The following is a 23,541-nucleotide window of genomic DNA, read 5'->3' on the forward strand; positions in this document are numbered from 1 at the left end:
CCTGGACATACAAAGAATCTTTCTTTTTATTTTCCCTACCCAAGATATTTAAGAGTATATTGACATGGGAATCCCCTGTGTGCTGTGATTACCATTAATGAATAAAGAAACTGCTTTGGACCTATAGCAAGGCAGAACTTAGGTAGGCAGGGAAAGCTAGGTTGAATGTTGGGAGAAAGAAGGGTGGAGTCAGGGAGCCACCATGGAGCCTTGGCCAGAGTCACACATGCCAAAACTTTGCGGGTAAGCCACTGCTACGTGGCGATACACAGATTAAAGGAGATGGGTTAAACTAAGATTAAGAGTTAGCCAATAAGAAGCTAGAGCTAATGGGCCAAGCAATGATTTAATGAACACAGTTTCTGTGTGATTATTTGGGGGGGGGGGTAAGCTTGCTGAGCAGCCTGGACGAACAAGTGGCCCACCCTCATCCAACAGTATATCTGCTGTAGTAATTTGTATCAGTTACTCTCTCTCCATAAAAACTCCCATGGCTTTGACATTCCTTACATACTATTGGACTATACATCTACAAATGTATAAATAAGCTGTAATTAGTTACTTGTTTAAAGAAGACTAAACAACAACAAAACAACAATCAACGGCTGGAAAGGTGATTAATTAGTTGGTTAAGTGCTTGCTGTGTACAACCAACAGGACTTAAGTTTGGATCTCCAGAAACCACCAAAAAGCCAAGCACTGGGATACATATATATAAGTCTAATGCTGGGAAAAAGGAGCCCAGGGGACCATAGAGCTCAATGGCCAATCAATCTAGCAAACTGGGGAAAGTCAGGTGCAAAAGGTCTTGCCTCCAAATATAAGGTGAGTGATTGAGAAAGACACTTAACATCAACTGCTGGCCTCCACATATGTGTACATACTCACACACAAATCCACATTCACTGTAAAAAACTGAAGAGCAGTTTTTTTCTTTTTATATGCTATTCAAATAGTCTATCTCTTCATGTAACTGAATGGCAAATGATAATCTCTAAACATTCAATATCGATACAGTATCAATACTGTAATGATGACCATTATCATCTTGGTTAAAAATCTTACTATTAACTAGTTCCATGCTAAAAACCCAAGAAATCGAACAAGTCAGAACAGAAAGTGCAGAGAAAATAAAACAAAACCATCAAAAAACAGGCCAAGTTTCCCCAAAACAATTTTCTTCAGATCAGCCGCTTTACAACTCTAAGGTGAAGGCACGGTAGAGAAATGTGAGAATGTGCATAAAGTAGCAAAGAACAGTCTACAAAGAAAAAATGCCTGAGGTCTGTGTGTTGATTTTGCTTTAAATGAACACAGAAAACTGATGAAGACACTCAATTAAAAGACATAAGCAGAGGAATTGGAACACTCAAAACCAAACCAAAAAACAAAACAGACAAAACAAACAAAGGTCAATTATACACACACATGAGAATTCAGGGTTTTTTTCTGTTTGTTTGTCTGTTTCATTTGAGATACTGTGAAAAGATCTGGCATGCAAATTATGGACATTAAAAACAAACAAACAAAAAACACGCAAAGGAATACAATGCTAGAATTTCAAGAAAACCACAGAAGAAACTGTCTCAAACATGGAGGAAGAGATGCCTTATTCAAGAGGTCTAACTGAACACCAAATAGAAAAGACCAAAAGACAAAGCAAAACAAACAAAGGCCACCCTAACACAACATACTGTCAAAACATTAAAAGCACAGAATAAAGGGTACTGAAAGAAATGTCAAGTGACTTACGAAGGTACATCTACCAAAATAATACCTAATTTTTCAACTACGATGTTTAAGGCAGGAAGGCTTTAGAAAGATGTATTCTAAGTTCTGAAAGCTTATTCTGAAAGTTTAAACTGTCAACTTAGATTATAATATGTAGCAAAATCTATTCATAGAAGGAGAAATCAAAACTTCCCAGGATAAAAATACTTAAAGGAATTTAAGAACACAACATCAGTACTACAGATAACAGGGAAAATATATAGAAATGAAGAGAAAGATACACACTCACAGGGGTCACAAAAGATATGACAATATTAAAGATATTAAAATATTACAAGTGGAAGACCTGCATGACAAGAACTTTAAATCTTTGAAGAAACTGAAGAAGACACCAGAAAATGGAAAGCTCTCTCATGCTCTTGGGTAGGCAGGATTAACATAGTAAAAATGGCAATCTTACCACAAGCAATCTACAAATTCAATGCAATTCCTCCCAAAAAAAATCCAACAAAATTTTTCATGGACCTCGAAAGAATGACACTCAACTTCATATGGAAAAGCAAAAAACCCAGGATAGCCAAAACAATCCTGTACAATAAAAGAACTTCTGAAGGCATCACAATCCCTGACTTCAAACTCTACTATAGAGCTACAGTACTGAAAACAGCCTGATATTGACATAAAAACAGACAGGAGGACCAATGGAACTGAATCGAAGACCCAAATATTAATCCATACATCTACGAACACTTAATTTTTGACAAAGAAGCAAAAAATATCAAATAGAAAAAAGAAAGGCATATTTAACAAATAGTGCTGGCATAACTGGATATCAATAAGTAAATATACCCATATCTATCACCATGTACAAAACTCAAGTCCAGATGGATCAAAGACCTCAACACAGAGCCAGTCACACCAAACCTCAAATGGGAAGTACACTTGAACGCACAGATGACCTCCTAAATATAAACCCAGTAGCACAGACCCTGAGAGAAACAATTAGTAAATGGGACCTCCTGAAACTGAAAAGCTTCTGAAAAGCGAAGAACACAGACAACAAGACAAAACAGCAGCCTACAGAGTGGGAAACACCACATCAGACAGAGGCCTGATCTCCAATATACAAAGAACTCAAAAAATTGGTCATCAAAAGAACAAATAATCCAATAAAAAAATGGAGGAGTACAGACCTAAACAGAGAACTCTCAACAGAGGAATCTAAAATGGCTGAAAGACACTTAAGGAAATGTTCAACATCCTTAGTCATCAGAAAAATGTAATAAAAAAAAAAATAAAGCAAATCTGAGATTCAGTCTTACACCTGAAAGAATGGCCAAGATCAAAAACACCAATGAAAACTTATGCTGGAGAGGTTGTGGGGTAAAGGGAACACTCCTACATTGCTGGTGGGAGTGCAAGCTGGTACAACCCCTTTCGATGCCAGTATGTCAATTTCTCAGAAAATTAGGAAATAACCTTCCTCAAGACCCAGTAATACCACTTTTGAGTATATACCCAAAGCATGCTCAATTGTGTCACAAGGACATGAGCTCAACTATGCTCATAGCAGCATTGTTTGTCATAGCCAGAACCTGGAAACAACCAAAATGCCCCTTGTCCAAAGAATGGATAAGAAAAATGTGGTACATTTACGTAATGGAGTACTATACAGCAGAAAAAATTACAATAGCTTGAATTTTGCAGGAAAATGGATGGAACTAGAAAACATTATTTTGAGTGAGGTAACCCAGTCCCCAAAAGATAATTATCATATATGTACTCACTCATAAGTGGTTTTTAAACATAACGCAAAGAAAACCAGCCCACAAATCACAATGCCAGAGAACCTAGACAACAATGAGGACCCTAAAGGGGCATACATGGATCTAATCTACATGGGAGTAGAAAATAACAAGATCTTCTGAGTAAATTGAAAGCATGAGGACCATGGGAGAGGGATGAAGGGGAGGGGAGAGAAAAATGTACAGCTCAATAAAATCAATTTTAAAAAAAGTTTGTTATTGAATGTGTTTGTATAAGCAATGTGAACAAAGGAGCTGAAGAGAATTGGACTTAGAGAATTTAGAGTTAGAGAATGAGACCAGGAAATTTAAAAAAAAAGGCAAGACCCTCAGATTGTATATGTCTTTTTCCTTTAGATAGATAAGAAATTATCCTAAAGTCCTTGCTGCTCTGATGATATTCCTTTCTGCAACTCTGGATACAATTCTGGAGCTGTTCTCACAGGCAGCAGCTCACTTCCTTTGGGGATGAGGCTGCTAGTATACTGTTGAAGTAGGTGATCCCAAACACATGTAAATAATGGTACTATTAACTGGGCTTGGGGTATTAGAGGAGAATATGGAGTTTGGAGGGAAACATGGAGGTGTTTATAGGGTAAATAATGGCTATGATCAAAATATATTATAGACATATATTAAATTTTCAAAAATAAGAAATTAAGAAATGCAAAACTGCCATGATCAAAGTCATCTGCCAAAACCATATGGCAAGTACAAGTGATTGTCTTTCAGAGGACCTGGGGTTTGATTTCTAGCACCGACAACGTGGTGTACAACTATTTTGAACTTCATTTCCAGGGGATCTGACCCCTCTTCTAGCCTCCATGGGCACTGTATGCCATGTGGTTCATAAGACATACATGTATCCAAACATAGAAATGAAAAACAAAATTTTAAGGATTCCTGGAGATGATATTGCAAAAGTTAAAAGATAATAACAGGAGATAATCAAGGAGAGGGAAAAAATAAGACCATCCAAAGAAGGAAGGCAAAGATATTTAGAGACTAAAGTAGTTCCGGATGAGGTATAACAAGAAAGAGAACATGCGAATCAGATGGTGGTGGCACAAGCCTTTAATCCCAGCACTCAGGAGCAGAGGCAGGTGGATCTTTTTGAGTTCAAGGCCAGCCTGATCTACAGAGTGACTATCAGGACAGTTAAGGCTGTTACACAGAGAAACACTATCTTGAGAGTGGAAAAAAAGAAAGGAAGGAAGGAAGGAAGGAAGGAAGGAAGGAAGGAAGGAAGGAAGGAAAACAAATGACAGAGAGAGAGAGAAAGAGAGAGAGAGAGACAGAGAACCAGTGAGTACCAGTGAGTTACCATTTAGTAAAGGTCAATGTGTTTTATTTTGTGACTTCTGGTCTAGTAACAGTTTATATTTTTGTTCTACATTTTTGTTTATACTATGTGAATAATGCTAAACTGGGCTAATAAAATCCAATTTGGAGGATGTCTTTGTTCAGGTTTTTAAAACTAGTTTACAACATTTGAAGTCTTTAATTCTAAAATACATTTTTATTTCCATATAGATTTTTTAAAATTTTTAACAAAAATGTTTTGCTTTTGATACAAAGTTGCAAGTTACTAGATTTATAAGATTACACACTCTAACTTTTAAATTGACATCCCACAAAGCAAAATTAAAGGCTAATGCCTATAAAAAACATTTGTTGTAAGAAGGACCTACCATAAACAAGTAACATTTTTATTTTTACTTTTTTTTTTAAAGGCAGGGTACTCATTATGTTGGCTTACCCTCAGACCTGTGATCTTCCTGTCTCAGCCTCTCTACTGAACAGCTGTGTACTACCACACTCAGATATAAGTAACATTTTACCTTGATCAATGACAGATGACGACTTTGGAAGTGTGGATGCTTTTGATAGTACGGAAGACTTCATTTTACGTTTGACAGGCTTTTCCTTTTCCACGTTTTCTTTTGCAGAGCTATTCCTCGTACCATGGCCAAATGTGGGTTGATCAGGGCTTGAAAGAGGACTCAAGGCTTTGGAATGTTTCACAGAATTCTCGAGCACTAAAACACAGATGTAAAAAGATCAGAAGCTAAGACTTGGTGAACTCAAAATAAAGTAAAAGGTCTGTGTTTGCTTCTAACCTGAACTGCTTCATTTAGCCAAGAGGACAAAAACTGAGCGATACTTAAGGCTAGACTTCTTCACAAAATCTTTCTTTTGTTGTGCTGAAATGTAACCAAAAGCCCCCACACACTAAAGAAGCCCAGTAATCTACCTTCTAGTAAGAAACAAATACAAGAAAATTTTAACAAATACAGTCCAACTATAGAAGCTCGCTCCTCAGTTTAATATTAGGAGGCAAGTCATGGCAAACTGCCAGCAAGTCTAGGGTTTATATTTGGTAGTCTCTATCAGTTTGTTATTGTTTTGTCCTACAAAAATATCCCTAAACCTCAATTTTTTTTCCTCACTTAACCAATTTTTCAGAAAGAGGAAAAACAATAAAGAAAACAACAGCAGCTTCAGGTAATTATTGAAACCCATGTTAAAAATCAAAGTTTTTCTTAGAGAGAAATTACACCTAGATTACATTGTGATTAAAACTTACTTGTTTTTCCTGGCATGGCAGATGTATTAGTTTTTGAAATAAAAGTTTTTGTGGCTGATGATGTAGATGGCTGCTCAGTGGTAGCTGGATCTACAGTCACACGGTTGCTCCTGGTCCGAACCACAAAATTGGATTCTGGTTTACCATTTATCTGAGCAGCATTATGCCTTGGCAGCACTGATCGTGTAGGTACAGAGAATGAAGAGGTAGATAGTTCAGACTTCAGCTGGGGTTTTAAGATCCTTTTTTTCCTCTCAGGGCTGTAATAAGATTAGATTACACTGTTAGTCACTCTTAACAATTCTCCATATATATGTTAAGAATTTTATAATACTGTTCAATTCAATATTTATAATATCATGAAATATGTTAAAATATGAGATTTGTAGTGGATTTCATATGGTTGTGAGCCTTTGAAAAGTGAATATTTAGTGAAGGATCATCATAAATGCTACAGTTATATGGCAGAAAGCATGATGCCATCACTATCCTAAAAATGCTGTTTTACTGTATAGATTTAGCAGTTTGAATTTAAGCACTTACACCAGTAAAGCTTTAGTTTAAAAGAATAAAAATCCTCCACCATAGGAACTTGCATGTCAAATTTATCCTTCTGAAATATAGGGAATAGTAAAGGAAGCATTAAAAACCACCAAGATCTGCCATTTTGGACAACAAAGTCACAGGTTAGCTAATATCATCTAAAAGACACTAAATACCTTGATGCAGCACTGCTGGAAAGGGAGCTGCTTCTATTTCGTTTCTTCCTCCTTTTGGGTATGGTATTTCTTTTATGAAAACGGAGAGCAGACTTATAATCTGACAAAACTGAACTAATGTGTTCTTCAAAGAAAGCAGACAGGCGTAAACTCATGCTGTAAATCTATAGAGAGAAAAAAAATTCATAAAACTGGTTTAACATTCTTCAAAAAAAATGTCTATTTAGTAAAGACTATAAATATTTTTCTAGTAAAATTTTCTAGAATTTAAAAACTGGTGTATTTCTTTTCAGTCTCTTCTGATACAAAGTAAACTAAAATATTTTTTACAACTAAATTATTTTGAATTTAGACATTTGAGATTTAACAGAAAAGATTCTCAAGTTAGAAGAACAGCAGAATTCCTCTTTGTGAACTCTATCATATATAAACTATCCCTAAAGATTGGAAACTCATTCCCTTGCTACCTAAGACTATCATCAATATGATCTCTTCACTTTTGTACTGCCTATTTTGTGAAGCTGTGTTCTAATCAAAGGTAAGTGGCTGGCTCAACTTTTACAACTCATTATCAATTGTTTCTACTCATTAATATGGAATTAGGTAAAAAAGTTAAGACCAGAAGGCTCTATTTAACAAGACAATCATATGGCCTTTAAAAGTAACTATTTCTGAAGTAACAGCAATGCTTAAATAACATCTGTCTGCATCACAAAAAACCCAAAACAAACAAACAAACAAAAAAAAAAACACAGCAGAAAGCAGGTCATCATTAAAAGTAAAAACATATAGCCAGTTAATTTTATATAAAGTTTTAAGTAAACATATTCAGAGATTTGGCATCATTCGAACACAAGAAAATAATCTGATGACCTACCCTTGATCTTTTGCTTGGTGTATATGCTTTAGAATTACTAAAAATGAGCCTAACATCTTTACATAACTCCATCGGTGACTCGTAATTCCCAGCCTCTAAAGTTTCTCTGACAGTAGCAAAGTCCATTGGAGTGTCAATGATGTCTCTGTAGTCCTAAGAGAGAAAGAAAGAAAATAGTACTAGTATTACTACCAAAGTATCCTTTCCCAGCACAGGAATTCATAGGATTTCTGGAAGTCAAGTCACAAAACTATTAATAATCATTTATTCAAAAAAAAAAAACCCCGTAAAACCTTAAATACTTCAGTTCACTTATAAATCTAACAAATGCTCATTGAAGTACTATAAAAGTATAAAAATGATACAATATATAAATATAAAAATTATACAATCAAAGTAGGGCTAGACAGATGGTTCAGTAGATAAGAGCACTTGCTGTTCTTGCAGGGAACCAGGACTCAGTTTCCAGCACCCACAAGGTGGCTCATGATCATCCTTTGAGTTCAGGGAATCCAATGCTCTCTTCTGAATTCTTCAAGCATCAGGCATACACATGGCATACATACATACATGAAGTCAAAATACTAATATGTAAAAAAAAAATCTATAACTCAAAACATTCCATCAATATAGAGGCTTTGAAGTTAGAGTAATTTCCAAGTTTCAGAATTTACCAAATTATGTATTTTTAAATAAACAATAATAATACACATAGACATCAAAAAGCCTGCACTCTGGATATAAAATAAGGCAATAAGATGGAACAAAACAAGAGATAAAAGAGGAGCTAATGATCACCGCAGTGTACAACTAGTAATGTATTACAGAGTATACGGAACCTTTTTAATAGCACTGATTTCAGCTTTTGATTATTTCAGTCACACTTCCTTTTGCATTTACTCTTCCTTTTCTATACTAAGAAGTGAATATGCATTATTGATTTCAAGAGTTCTGATACACTGCGATACACAGTTTTAAAATTCCCTACACTACTTTGGTGCATTCTGCAAATTCTGATATTCAATTTGTACTCATTTTCATTGAGGTAATTTTTTAATTACTACAAACTTGTCAGCGACTAAGCACTGGTCCTGATATGGTAGAAGTGTGTATAGTAATTCAGAACTGGGTGGCAGAGACAAAAGGACTATGAATTCCAGGCCAATTTGATCATAATCCTTGGAAATTTTCCTGTTCATGATTTTTACTCTAATTCTATTATGGTTAGATACACACTTTCTTAATAAGTTCAATGAATATGACTTTTTACTGTTTTTTTTCCCACTTACTGATTTTTGTCTTTTACTTTCCCTCACAACCTTTTCATATTTTACTCAAAGAGATTTTATAATTTCATTTTGTATACCACCATAATCATAATATAAATTTAGATTCTAAGCCCATACATTAAATGAAATATCTCTCTCACACCAGAGACAAAATGACCTTGGTTGTGTAAGGAATTAGATTGTTAATCAGAGTGCAAATCCTCCTCAGTTGGTATAGAGCGGGTTTTCAATTTTTTCTTAACCACACCCCAAGGAATCATTTGTTTCTGCATAGGGTTAATATTTTTATCTCTAGAATAAAAAGATTAAGACTCAAAACAAAAACAACTAATAGCAACAAGTAAATTGTAAATCATGTTTTAAAACTAAAGCAAATTTTCCGGAAATAAAGCTTTTCAAAAGCCTAGCTTTTGAAAATCAGAGCACTGTATATAGCACAAACTGAATGCTGGAATCCTGGGAAGGTGAGTTTCTCATTAACCCAATTTATTCCACTGTTACAATTAAACATTTCTTTTGCACATTTAAAGTGTCTGTTTCTGGCTTTCAAAAATAAAAATTAAAATTAAAAATATTCTCTATATTCACCATTTCAAATTAATGTGCCTATATAAAAAGGAAATAATGAAGCTAAATGAAACCATATCTAGGCTGTGACGCCACATAAAACTGTAAAATCCCAGATTCCTAACAAGAAGAATCAAAAAATATACATCATTTCAACTCAGACTGAGATTTCTATGTCTCTGCAATTACGAACAGCTAGATCATGTAATCCCAACACTTTTAGCCATAACTTCTCTAAAGTTCACACACTGGCATTATTATCAAGTGATATTTGTATACAGTGTTTCATCATTACAAAACTATTTTGTATTTTCATTTCATCAACATCACTTCATGAGAAAAATAGGTATTATTTTTTTTTCTTTTCTAAATAATCACTGTTAAGTTCTTAGAATAAGTATATAGAATTAAAGAATTTGTGCTGGAAAAGTTTTTTTTTTTTTTTTGGTCAACATGACACAAGTAGAATTATATGGAAAGTGATAAGTCAGTTAACAAATCACTTCCATCAAATTGGTGTGTACTTAGATCTATAGAGAACATTTTCTTGATAAATGAATGATGTGGAAGGGCTCGGCCCTCTTTGGTGCTAACTCTGTGCAGACAATCCTGGGTTGTGTAAGAGAGGTAGCTGAACAAGGCAGTAAGCAGCATTCCTCCACAACTTTTGCTTCAGTTCTTGCCCTGACTTTCCCTAAATGATCTAAATCAAATAATCTGTAAATGAAATAATCCGTTCCCTCCTCAAGTTGTTTTTGCTCACGGTGTTCATTAAAGTGGTAAAAGAAAGCAAACTAGCACAGCTAGTAAAAATTATATTCACATGGGAAAACTAAGTTATTTACTCTAAGTTAAGAGAATAGCTAGTTGCATAAACCAGTTCTTTAGAGGCGTATTTTAAGTCTCTTTCATTTTACCACGCTTCCCAATTTAAGAGTTCTTTGCAACTGAATAGGTAATGAGAACATGTATGAACTCATGAGGAAACGAAGTAGAGCAATAAAAATTAGTTGAATCACAGACAGCAGTATAAAAGTCATTTTAGAAATTCTTACTGGATATTCAAGAAGATCTACTGGCTGTCTAAAAGGTTCTGAATCTTCACACTGAAATATGAGATTTAACAATTCTTGACATTGTTTCTTCCATGCTTGAATATCATAAGACTGAGCTCTGTTGCGCAACCTTCTCCTAGGTTGATGATCCTGAAAAAAAAACACAGAAGTACATTATTAACAGTTATTATGGAATACAATTCATTTATTTTGGAGTGTGTGTGAACATATGTGAGCTCTATGTGACACATCTGGTGCCTTCAGGAGCCATCATCTGTGTTTTCATTCTTTAAGTACTTATTCTACATTTTTAAAAAATAGTCTCTCTATGCAGCCCTGACTCTCTCAAACTCATACAGATCTGCCTGCCTCTGCCTCTCTAGTGCTGAGATTAAAGATGTGTGTCACCATGCCCAACGATTGAGTTTATTTTTAATTACGTTCACTAACGTGTACATGCCTGCAAAGGCTATATGCATTAGACAAACCCTCACCCCTGGAGCAAGAGTGGTTGCTAACTGTGCAACACGGGGCTGGAAACCAACCTGTTTCCGCTTTCAACCACTGAAAACCTAGTTTATTCAGAGATTCTTACAGGGGCATTGGGCTCACTGACTAGTCAGCCCCAGGGAACCTTTTGTTTTCACCCCTTCACCCCAACACTGGAATTGCAATTGAGCTACACACATCTGGCTTTTTATGTGGGTGCTTAAGATTAAACTCAAGTCCTGATGTCTACAGAACAAGTACCCACCTTACTAAGATACCACACTAGTACCAATTTGTATTTATTTATATGTACAATCTTAGGTAATTAGGCACAGACTGAGCACCCCTGGTCTGAAAAGCTTGGCATGAGAAGTGTTTATATTTGAAAAATTTTGTTTTTGTAGTATTTGTTGGCTGAGGAACACTAATGAAAAATAAAAAACCTGAAAACCAAAATAAAAAAATTTTTAAGTGTCAGTGCTCAAGCCAATAAAGTTTTTGAAGATTCTGAATATCAGATTTTTAGATTAGGGGTATTCAATCCATACAAAATATTAATTCAAATAAAATACTAGTATTTCTCAAAAATATTTATTTTATAATTAAAATTTTAACACTTAAATTACTTTTATGTTACTAAGAATAAAAGAATAAGCTTTTGATATACATTAATACAACAAAAACACTTTTTTTTAGAAATTTATTTATTATGTATACAACTTTCCTTCCATGTATGCTTGCATGCCAGAAGGGGGCACCAGATCTCATTAAAGATGGCTGTGAGCCACCATGTGGTTGCTGGGAATTGAACTCAGGACCTCTGGAAAAGTAGTCAGTGCTCTTAACCTCTGAGCCGTTTCTCCAGTCCCCACAAAAACACTTTTGTAAAAACAAATGTTATCAAAAACCAAAATGTTGTTACCTTCCTTTTTCGGGTAGAAGTTCCAGGTACATCAGCATCTTTCTCTTCTTCCTTTGAGGCAATAAAACATTCAATTCATGAATCATCCTATATCTCATCATTTGGTAGTTATTCCTTTCATATCTTAGAAAATTCATAACGTTTATCTTATGGTACATCACTGAGTTAGTGAAGTCTCTCCACTTTAAAAATCTGTTTTCAATCTTAATTTACTTAATTTCAAAAATGTAAATTTTAAATATGATAGCAACAGTAAACAATATTATGCTGGGCATACCAATTTTCTAACTTTAACCTGAAAACTCCTACACTAAATATTTAGTATACTATAATGTTACATACCTCAGAGTCAGACAAAACTTTCTTCTTCATTGAGTTGTAAAGTGGAATTATGTTATAACAAGTCTGATCCCTAAATAACAACAAAAAAATGTTGATGTTGTGATTTTTAAGAATTTGTATAAAAACTAGATTTTATACAAAAACTTTAAGTCAAACAACTTTTCCATTTGTTGACTACAACTCCCCTTCCACTTGTGGGCTCCTGAAACTAAATTCAGACTGTTAGGGTGGGTTGCAAGATCCACATCTACTAAGGTATCTCACTGGCCTCAACAACTCAGTCCCAATAATTTTTATCAACTCACATAATTCTACTGCTTACTCCCAGAATGTCTTTCCTCTGATCCAACTTTTGACTTAATCAGCATCTGCATTATTTGTGACCTTAACATTCTTCTACTATGCTCTTTATTTCCCTTATCCTTGCTATGAATTAGATCAGCATCCTTACAGCAACTTTTAGTTATCTCATAAAATTCTATGACAAAAACAAAGTATGATTATTTTATTACCAAATACTTACTACATTACTTTCAATATATCTATCTTAAAGAATGTGCTAAACAGTCAACTAAAAAGTATAAATCAAAATTTCAAAGAATATCTTAAAAGCTATTAGCTACAAATTATATTTGTATCTAAAAAAGTCAATTATTTACTTTTAGAGATATGTAATATAAATTCTTTAAATCTATATTAACCTGCACTTCATAATGGCATGACTTTTACTTTGTTGATGGTACTGGTAACTGAACTTAGGGTCTATCAAAAGCTACTATAGTGCTTAATCACTAAGCTAAATCTCCAGCCACAAAATAACTATTTGAAAGCAACGTGTTTCATAGACGAATCCTTCATTTAAAATGAACTGATTGTCCTCTCCTTCATTTAAAAATGAATTGATTACATAATTCTATAGACTGTTTCAAAGAGATGTCACAGAAAAGAGTTCCCTAGGTAATGAGTACATGTTACCAACTTCACTCAAAAAAGGCAAAAGCACAGTAAGTATTAGAAGTCCCCCAAACCACATAGAGAACAGAGAAATATCACAGGACACTGTAGAAACAGGGTCTCATGGTGTAGTATCATCACAATATAACTAAATCAAATTACTTTATAATTACTTACTCAGTAATTTTGTTATTAATCTTGTATAGGAACTACCTGTAACTCAGCAAAAAACCACTGATTTCAAAGAAAATGGATGAATCCTAAGGTTATGTTTAGAACTTTTGCTTAAAACAGTGGTTCTCAATCTTCCTAATGCTGTGACTCTTTAACACAGTTCCTCAAACTGTTGTGACCCCCAACCATCAAATTAATTTATTGCTACTTCATAACTGTAATTTAACTACTGTTATGAACTGTAATGCAAATATCTGATACGTAGTATATTGGATATTGATCCCCAAAGGGGTCATGACCTACAGGTTCAGAACCACTGGTTTAAAAGTGAATATTTTCTCTAATATATAAAAATAAAAGCTGGATAGAATACAATATTACCTTATTTTAAACAGAAAAACAAAATTTTCCAACAAAATAGTAACATTAATATGCAATTGAAACAGTCTTTTACACCAAAATTTTATTTATGACTTTGGCTTCAATTTCTATGGCTCAATCCACTCTAAGAACACATAACAGGTGAGTAACGGAGGAAGTGTTTCTGCTTTAAATGGCCACCATTAGTAATGTACTTGAGATATCACCGCTTCAATCCTAACCTTTGGAAGCAAAGACAGGCAGATTTGAGTTTAAGGTTAGAAAGTGAGAGCAAGATCCAGAACAGTAAGAAAGCAAGAATAATGTCTTAATGATGGCTGGGCCATTCCTAACTCTACCTCAGCTTCCTCAATAGCTGTGATGACTTCAATACTGGAAATTCAAATTTAGTGCCTTGCTGTACTGACTAATATTCTGTTAATAAATGTGACAGAGTAAATATGTATGATGTTAAAATGTAAAGTTGTCAAATCAAATGCAGGCATTCATTTAAATAGGCAATTTGGCTGAGACAAATTTCCTCAATTAGAAATGTCAGATAATAATCTCCATCACCTGTAAGATTATACATGGTTTAGAAGAAGCAATGAAAGATAAAAATATTCCATTCATTAAATATTTATTATTATTATTAATAGCAAAAAGTTAGACAGTTCAGTAGTTAAGAGCACTTGCTGATCTTATAGAAAACCCTGGTTTGGCTCTCAACAATCATATGGCAGCTAAAAACCATTTGTCACTCCAGTTTTAGAAGATCTGACACCTTCTTCTGGCTTCTGTAAACACTGCATGCATGTGGTGCATCCACATTCATGAAGGTAAAGGAATCCATGAACACATAGGCAATATAATTAAGATTTTTATGACTAAATGTTTGGAGGTGATTTTACATTTTACTTTCTTTTTCTGAGATAGGACCTTATTGCGTAGATCTAGCTGACCTGGAACGGTATAAATAGACTATGCTGGCCACAAACTCACATAGGTTCACTCTTTCTGCCTCCCTGGTACTGGAATAAAAGGCATATTTCTTATTTTAAAAAAATTAACTATGCTTATGTGACAATATCACCTATGTAAAAGATGACTGCAGTTTACATTTTAGCACTTTATACTTTAAATTATTTCACATTTTAAAAATCACATCATTAATTATTACAACTATTATACTGAAAAATGTTTAACTCACTTTATAAAATGCAGAAGAAGATCAGTAACAAACTTAGCAGATTTCACAATTGGGCTTCCTGGCTCGTTAAACGTTCGTGTATTATGTTCTATATATCGAACTTCCCACATAAGGGATGAGACGCGCCTTAAAAAGATAAATATAGAAATTTTAATCTCGCATTTATACATATGTGCACATATTGAAATTATGACAACTGACTTTTCAGTTTCATTCTAAAACATACTGCTCACATATTAAAAACCTATCTCTAAAATAGTAATTATAATAAAAATCAAACTCATTCATTGAGAGAAAAATTTATTGTATAGACAATGTCTGGAATAAGACACACCAAACTATTAACAATTTTGCTTTTTAAAAGTGGTGGCTTCTACAGGAATAGTGGCAGAAGAGGAGTAAGTTTATAGTTTTTAGTTTTACTCATTTCTGAAAAGTATGGTATCACTTCCTCCGCTCATTTCCATAGAGAAAGGAAACCATCTTAATTATACTAATGGTAATTAACTAAAGATATAATCAATAGATTGCTTGTAAAACATAAAAAGATGATGAGAATCTGATCTGCAAGAAAGATTATTTCTAAACATTTGGCAAAACTAAAAAAAAGATTCTGGGGCTTGGTAATTTTATTTCTGAAAGTAAAGGAAAATCTGAAGACACTTTCTGAGAATACAATGCAACTGCTTAACAGTTAATCTTACCGATTTGTGAACAGATGCAATTACATAGAATTAAAAACATGCAATTGTAGCTATAAAAACATAGATAAGAACTTCTGTGCATTTAAAAACATAAACCATTAAACTACTAGTAGACAAAACTTATAGTAGTTTAACCAAGAAATGAATAGCATCAGAAGAAACACAAACTGTAAAGACACAAAATATAAAAACTTTAAAAACAATGTAATACTATTTGATAACATTATATTAAATAAGTATATAACTCAGCTTTTTAAATGTTTTAGGTTGGAAAACAAGTGAATTCTATTTATACATGCATAAGTTCCTTTTTATTGTTAACTGGTTATAAAGAAGCCTATTTAATACATAACTGCATCTTGAAAATAAATTACACTTTAGAAATCAGCATGTTTTCGCAGTGTGTCTATGAGAATATTAACAATAGATGGAAATGCTAACTCCTTTTGCAAGCTGTAATTCAACAACTAGTGAATCTCTCTCACAATCTCCCATGTTCTCCTTTATCCTGAAGCACTATATATAAATTCACCTAAGTCTTAGCAATTCCTGGTCTAGGAACACAGTTAATATTTTCCATTTATTCTTCTCAAATTCAGCACCTGACAGTAGAAGCCTTGAAGATAGGGTGGCAAACAACATATCAAAGGGATTTGTTCATATGTCTATGAAGAATTACCAATAATAATAAACAGCAAGTGAATCTAATACTAGTAAGAACATCTTTCAAAACAAGTTGAATTCTATTTTACTTTGCTCCATTGGTTCTCAACATCAGAAGATAACACTGCTACTGAGAAAGCCTATGTTACTCAGTAAAGACAAAGCAGTGTTTTCAGTGCTCTATTCAAAGATATAGCTTACAGCAGTAAGAGAACCAAGGTTCTTTTCTTATAGAAAAACATTAGTCTAGGGTATGAATTAAAACTTACTTAACATAGAAAAAGAGTAAAACACTGATCATATACAACTCATCATAAAAAGAATTTTTAATGCAATTATTTTGTACACTGAAATGTTGGTCTATTAAGCAATAGATACTAAGAAAAGAAAAAGATAAAAAAAATACAATTTCACTCCAAACTATAGATTTAAGCATATTTCTTCTGCAAGTATTGTATGCAGACTTTAATCCCAGCACTTGGGAGGCAGAGGAAGGTAACTTAAAGGCCAGTAGGGTCTACATGAAAATCAACATAATGAGACTGTCTCAAGAAAATTAAAGAACTCACCGGCAACCAAAAACTGTTATCCTCAAGAAGCAAACTAACCATAATAGCTTAAGCAAAAACTATAAAAAATTTTGTGACTGCTTTCTAATTGTATTTTCAGACATTCAAAAGCTCAATAAACACATAAGGATTTACAGGAAATCTACTCAATATTCTACTATATTACTAGGAGAAATGAAATCTTTGGCTTGATTTATAAAAAGCCTATAAGAGAATTAAGTATACATTCAAAATCCCATAGATGAGCAACATCAACATTGTAGGAAAACTCTCGAGAAATACAGAGAGTACAAGGACCTACTCAGAAGTTGATGGTTTGTATTTCATAGTTTCACTTGATCACTATGGGATTCATTCCCATCTGTATATACACAAAACTGAGAGGGTTTTAGAGTTCTTTTGTTATCAGCAACATCAAATGGCTCTAACCTGTAAAACCTGTTTTCCAGTCTTTGTTTAATTGTACTTAGATCCGTTGGATATGCCACCACAGTGCAATACATGGGATAAGCTTGCAGATCCACAGGGGCCACAAATGCTGAAGCAATATCTAAAATAAATAAGGTTATAAATCTATTTTTTGCATTTTAAAATTCACCGATACATTAGGATCAAAAAAAATAGATAAATATGTCAACTTATCAGCACAAAGATCACTTTTTAAAAAACTACTTTAAATCTAAAATACTGATGGTATTTATAAGGACTTTTATAAAGTATTTCATTTTATTACTTTGGGGCTGTATACAGCTCAGTGGTCCAGCATTCGCCTCCTATGTGCAAGGCCCTCAGACGGATCCTCAGCAACATAGGGAGAGAGAAAAATACAAAAACAAAATTTCTAGATTTGAATATATAACAACACGTCCAAAGTCTTCAGTTCTTACTTTTAACTTCTCCCTATGTCTTTTGAAGCTGATTCTGAACTTCTAGTACAGGTTGTTAAAATCACAACGATCTCTTTCAAAGCCCAGAATCCAAAAGCAAGTTTTATGTCACTGTTTACTTTCATTTTCACAAACCAGGAAAATCAGTCCACATTCCATGTTTTGTCCCTTTGCAAAGACTTGTCAAGCAAGGAGAAAACAAGCATTCCTAACCAAATAACCAAACTCAACTTTTGATTACACTCCTCCAGTTCATATCGTGTCATCTGACTGTATGAAGGCTTTACGGACTGGTTTGTGGAAGACGTGGCATTTATGGAAGACTCATTTAGTCACAAACAATTCATGTATCTTGGATCTACTACACTGACGCACTGTTAATAATTACCTAAGGTCATCAACTGATTTATTCCTCCAACAATTCTTTCACATTCTTCATCCCTGGGATTGGCTCCCCATTCTCCATCAAGAGGCTTATAGATTAGTGACCTACATTCAACATCAGTTAAAGGAACACTGGTACCCAATTCTTCTGGAAATACAGCTGAAACGCAGATAGAAAAACTTATCAGTGTACATCTTTAGTATGTATTGGTGAGTTTCCTTTTAGAAATAATTGATGTCACAAAAAAATCACTATTTTTATAATGGGAGAATTATTAAATGCAAATAAAATTTGTATTCTAAAGATGCCACATTTGAAACTAAATGACTTCGCCCAACTGCTGAGATGAACCTAGCACACAGGACACACCATAAAAGACATAATTAACAGCACCCCCATACAGAGCAAAGCAGTTTGGAGAGAAAAAACTATGCCCATATTCCCAAATATTGTTTATAAATGTTCTTTTACATTTAAAGGGGGATATGATATAAATATGAATAATTTGCATTGGTATGGATCTTGGTTTATTGATACAAATTTAAGGTCAATCTTGTTATATGTATATATCTTTATGCTCTTGATTAAGGTATTGTGATTGTGCAGTTCATTTAAAAATGTAATGTATAATTAAGAAATATAGGTTAATAGATAATCATCTATAAGTCAAGTTTGTAGTCATGTTATTTAGATTTTCTAGATGTGCACAGATATATTTCAGATGGATAGGCATTCTTTCTATCTTTCAAAGACTACAGAATATGGCATTTAAAATGTTTTAATAACTTAGGACTTTTCATGATAATGAGACACGTCTGCTCCTGGCAGCACCAAGCTACTTCCTGAGAAAGATGGGCATTGAAGAGGCTCCTTATGGAGTTGGTTAGCCATTTAGGCAAGAAACTGCTCTTGCCTGGACTGTTGTTTAAACTGGACATGAAGAACCCACAAAGAGATGACTGCTAAACTTGTCAAAAGGTGAGATGATCTTTTGGGACTCCTGATTTATGAAAGAGTCTGCCAGACACTCTGCAGAATATAGAAGAAAGTAACTGAACTGTCTAAAATTTCCTGCTTCATGGAAAAGTCTGTTGGATACTATGGGCCTGTAGGCTGAAGATGGATGCCCCAATGGTACAGAAGAACTTTGGGTGATTGTACAGGCAGTGAGATATCTCTGTCAATTCTAGAGTTTTGTAAGTTGCTTACAATGCACTTTCTCTTTACTTAGGTAATATTACGCCCTTCTGGAGTCTTTGATGGAGTTGAAGGATAGTTATTATTATAGTTTTCCTGTTATGATAAAAGATAAACTAGATATAAATATAGTAACTGTGGTTTTTGCTTGATACCTGTTTTGTTATATGCAATTTTACTATATTAAAGTTAAAGCCTTCCTTTTTGTTTAAAAGAAAAAGAGAAATGGTGTGGGAGGTTCTTCTACTCAAGTGTTGCTTTCATTGGTTAATGAATAAAGAAACAGCTTTGGGCCTGATAGGGCAGAACTTAGGTAGGCGGACAAGACAGAACTGAATGCTGGGAAGAAGAATGCAGAGTCAGAGAGATGCCATGGATGCTCTGCTTGAGATGGAAGCCGGTTAGAATCTCTGGTAAGCCACTGCCACGTGGCAACACACAGATTAATGGAGATCGGTCAAACTAATATGTAAGAGTTAGCCAATAAGAAGTTAGAGCTAATAGCCACGCAGTGTTTTAATTAGCAGTGTTTGGTTATTACCGGTGTAAGCTAGTCGGGTGGCTGGGACAAACAAGCAGGCCCTCCTCTTAAAATAGTCATCGCTGAACCTTGTCTAATTTTATAGTTAATAACAGGTTTATAATGAATACTTATGTAGAATATTATATATCCGTGAGTCACAATAACCTTAAATGGTATCAAGTTTTGTTTTATGAGTAAAGTTCTTACTATGCAGCCCTCGCTAGGCCTGAATACATGGGGTGATCCTCCTGCCTTTGCCTCCTGAAGGTGGGGATTCACCTCCAAAAAAACAAACAAACAAACAAAAAACCCCTCTAGGGCTGAAGAGATGGCTCAGAGGGCACAGGTCCCTTCTATAAAACCTGACAGTCTAAGTACAATCCTTGGCAACAAAGGCAGGAAAGAATCAACTTCTACAAGTTATTTCCTGATTCTAATTCCACAAGGTATAAGCAACAGACCTAACATACACCTACCATTGTTAGGTATTAGTTCCATATCCCAAGGACTCATCTTTTCTGTATCTCCATTGTCCCAGCTTTAAGAAAGCAAAATTATTCCATTAAAAAGTCTAGAAATTAAGATTACATTAAACAAATAATTGTTTCAGTATTAAAAGAGGTATTTTCACTCCTTTACTGATAGATAAGAAAAATACCCAAACCTGGTCTGATTGAAAATACAACCAATATTTTCTTACCAAACATTGTAACACTGAAACAAACTATCAGGGTACTCGGGTTGAAGAGGCTCTTGGCTTTCAATTGTTCCAAACCACCAGGCATCATCTATGACTGATCTGAAGCGGTCACCTGAAAAACAAAAGCCCTATATGTCTTACCACATTGGCACGTACTGATGGTTTTGGTTAAAAACCTTTTCCTAAAGTATAATTCTCTAAGGTTCTTAAAGTGGATGATTTCACAAGACAGATGATCTATATATTCCAATAATAAGTCAGGAATATAAGCACACATACCAAAAATGTGATTGACATCATTTCTTAGGTATCAATAGTAATGAAGCTTTTCATCTTAATCATTTTTTTTTGCAAATGCAGTATTATAAAGTAACCATTAGAACTATGTTTCATATTTATACTTTGGGTTACTTCTGGTTAAAAATAGTTATAGCTTATTTTTAATTTTTTATGTATAATTTTCCCCCAAATAACCAAGACTTCAGATAAAGCAAAACCATAACAAACTCAGCACTCCCTCCATCTCTATCATCCTTACACTGCACCACACACTCACTGTCCCTTACTTTCCTAAAGGGCAACAACAAAAAGAAACAAAAGTGAAAACTGTCCATCCTTGTAGGAAAAGAAAGTATGCCTTTTGTCTATTTCCTTGTGCTATTGCTATGGTTATAATACTTAAATTGCTTGCAATAAAAACTTTAATACAAGGAAGGGTCACTGTTCTAAATGTCAATCCTTTCAGCTTCTTGCTGTCATATGAAAACTACAAGGCACTCTTTCCTTACTTGTGTGTACCATTTTTTTCTTTTGTGGTTGTCAAAGTACTGAGTTTTTTTCCTTTTAGCACAGGCAAAAGTCTAAAAGATATGGATTCAAATAAAAAATTCATATAACCGAATATATTAATTGGTTTTTAACTGTCTTCATATACTCAATAGTAAGTGTATTATCCATGTTAAAACAGTTTAAAGTGTATCCCACTAAAGTGCTTTTTCATTTTTAACATACAATTAGAAATAATGAATTAAGCTGCCAACTAATTGGTCAGTTACTATTTTCAAGGAATATGTTTTCTCATGTTTTACAAAAAAAAATTGACTTAAAGATTTGTATAAACATACATAAAATAGTTAAAATCAGAAAAATAAAGAATCTTTTAAACTAGAATTCTTTAAGAATTATGATGAAAATATTTACAACCTATTATAATCCATTCAATTTTGACTTGGAGAGTTAGATCCAAATTTAGATTCAAACATGATGCACTAAGTCTGTCAATGTTCCTCAAATGTGTATTATGGATAGTGAACTTAAAGAGAAGCTATTTTTAAAAAAATTAGGACTAAGATCATTGTTCAAATCAATGAAAACATTACAAAAATATGAACTCAACAGACCAATGTCTGGTTTACTTCTTTCCCCTCTTTCTGGGTTACTCTTGCAGTTAAGGAAACAAAATACCCACTTTCACTATGGGAATGTAATACATGTGTGTCATTACAATTTGTTTTTTTTTTTTCATGCTCCTGTTTGCTTCCTTAGCCCAGTTACAAATAAGCTTTAGCAGGATCAATCATGGAAAACAACATGCCAATGTCTTCCAAAAGCACCAGAAACAAATAGACTGATACACCAACTGATACAATTTGTTAAGCAATGCCATGGATGCATCTGCTACAATCTCCTCTAAGAGATTAAACAGTGGACTTGTTTGAAACTAAGAACTAGTCAAGGAATAACATTCCCATTTGTATAATTTAAAATAGCTTATCAGCCTCACAATCTATGATGTTACAATTTCAAACAGCTATGAATAATCACATCAGTTTAATGCTTGTCCAAGCTCAAAATTTTAACTCATGATATAATATCATCTTTTTCCACATTTTTACTACTAATATGATTGGATAAATATTTAAGTCAATATAAAAAAAACTTACAAAAATTCTAAAGTAATTTTGTAACAGTTAAACAAAAGGAATGGAAAATGTTTCATTTTGAAATTTAAACATCAACAAAAGCATTTCATTCTCAAAACTTAAAAATGGCACTTTACTATTTTGACATATTAAAATTATAAAAAAGGCTCTCCTAATTTTGAAAATTAGTAAGTCATTTCTAAAGGAAAGGGGAAGATATGCAGAACACCTGTGGCTTCTAAATCAATTACCCACCTATATTCCACCGCCTATATTTTGCGTCATCAAATTGTTGTCTCAAGACTAGGAAATCTATAACGTCAGGCATATCATGGTATCTATTACAAATAGAAACAGATTGATTAGGTCACACACCTAAAAATATCTAAGGTATGTTCAAATTATTTCAATCTTGAAAAATATTCCAATACTATCAAAGCACTGCCTTGGTATCAGTCCTTACTTCATGGTGAATGATCCACCGGTCAGTTTACCAGTATCAGGATCTAGAAAAGCAAGTTTAAGGCAGCAAAGGGTAGGCAATCCCACTTCATACTTTATACCAACGATCTTCATCAGTTCTTGTTCCTACAATACAGAAAACAAGAATTATCTCTGTAGAATAAAGCGTGTACTTGTGTAGGCCAGAGGTGGATGCCTGGGATTTTTTTTTAATCACTATCTGCCTTATTAACTGAGACAGGAGTGTCTTACTGATTCTGTAACTTGCTAGGCTGGCTACAGTCTGACCAGCTTGCCTGAGTCCCTGTCTGTGCCTCCCAAGTGCTGAACTAAAAGGACTGGAAGGGCACAAATGACAGACATCACCCAGCTACATTTCAGGGTGCCAAGGATCTGCTCTGGGCCTCCCACATTCATGTAAGCACAATTTCCACTGCACTGTTTCTCC

The 23,541-nt window shown here is 34.0% G+C and overlaps 1 protein-coding gene across 2 annotated transcripts in view; it reads right to left on the reverse strand.

The window, feature by feature from the left end:
- Window positions 1-23,541, reverse strand: part of Phip (PHIP subunit of CUL4-Ring ligase complex) — a 119,654-nt gene that overhangs the window by 6,490 nt on the left and 89,623 nt on the right. For both annotated transcript variants that reach the window (XM_085689455.2, XM_085689454.2), the window contains exons 26-39: window positions 23,095-23,219; window positions 22,887-22,969; window positions 20,710-20,821; window positions 20,486-20,547; window positions 18,293-18,448; window positions 17,447-17,567; window positions 15,082-15,207; window positions 12,384-12,453; window positions 12,042-12,092; window positions 10,631-10,780; window positions 7,720-7,872; window positions 6,843-7,006; window positions 6,124-6,383; window positions 5,378-5,575 (exon numbers count right to left, since the gene is read on the reverse strand). In XM_085689455.2, the coding sequence (XP_085545581.1) occupies window positions 5,378-5,575; window positions 6,124-6,383; window positions 6,843-7,006; window positions 7,720-7,872; window positions 10,631-10,780; window positions 12,042-12,092; window positions 12,384-12,453; window positions 15,082-15,207; window positions 17,447-17,567; window positions 18,293-18,448; window positions 20,486-20,547; window positions 20,710-20,821; window positions 22,887-22,969; window positions 23,095-23,219 (1,831 nt within the window). The remainder of the gene's footprint in view (window positions 1-5,377; window positions 5,576-6,123; window positions 6,384-6,842; window positions 7,007-7,719; window positions 7,873-10,630; window positions 10,781-12,041; window positions 12,093-12,383; window positions 12,454-15,081; window positions 15,208-17,446; window positions 17,568-18,292; window positions 18,449-20,485; window positions 20,548-20,709; window positions 20,822-22,886; window positions 22,970-23,094; window positions 23,220-23,541) is intronic.

The sequence above is a fragment of the Myodes glareolus genome, chromosome 4, assembly GCF_982192425.1.
Source record: "Myodes glareolus chromosome 4, mMyoGla1.1, whole genome shotgun sequence".
Lineage (NCBI taxonomy): Eukaryota > Metazoa > Chordata > Mammalia > Rodentia > Cricetidae > Myodes > Myodes glareolus.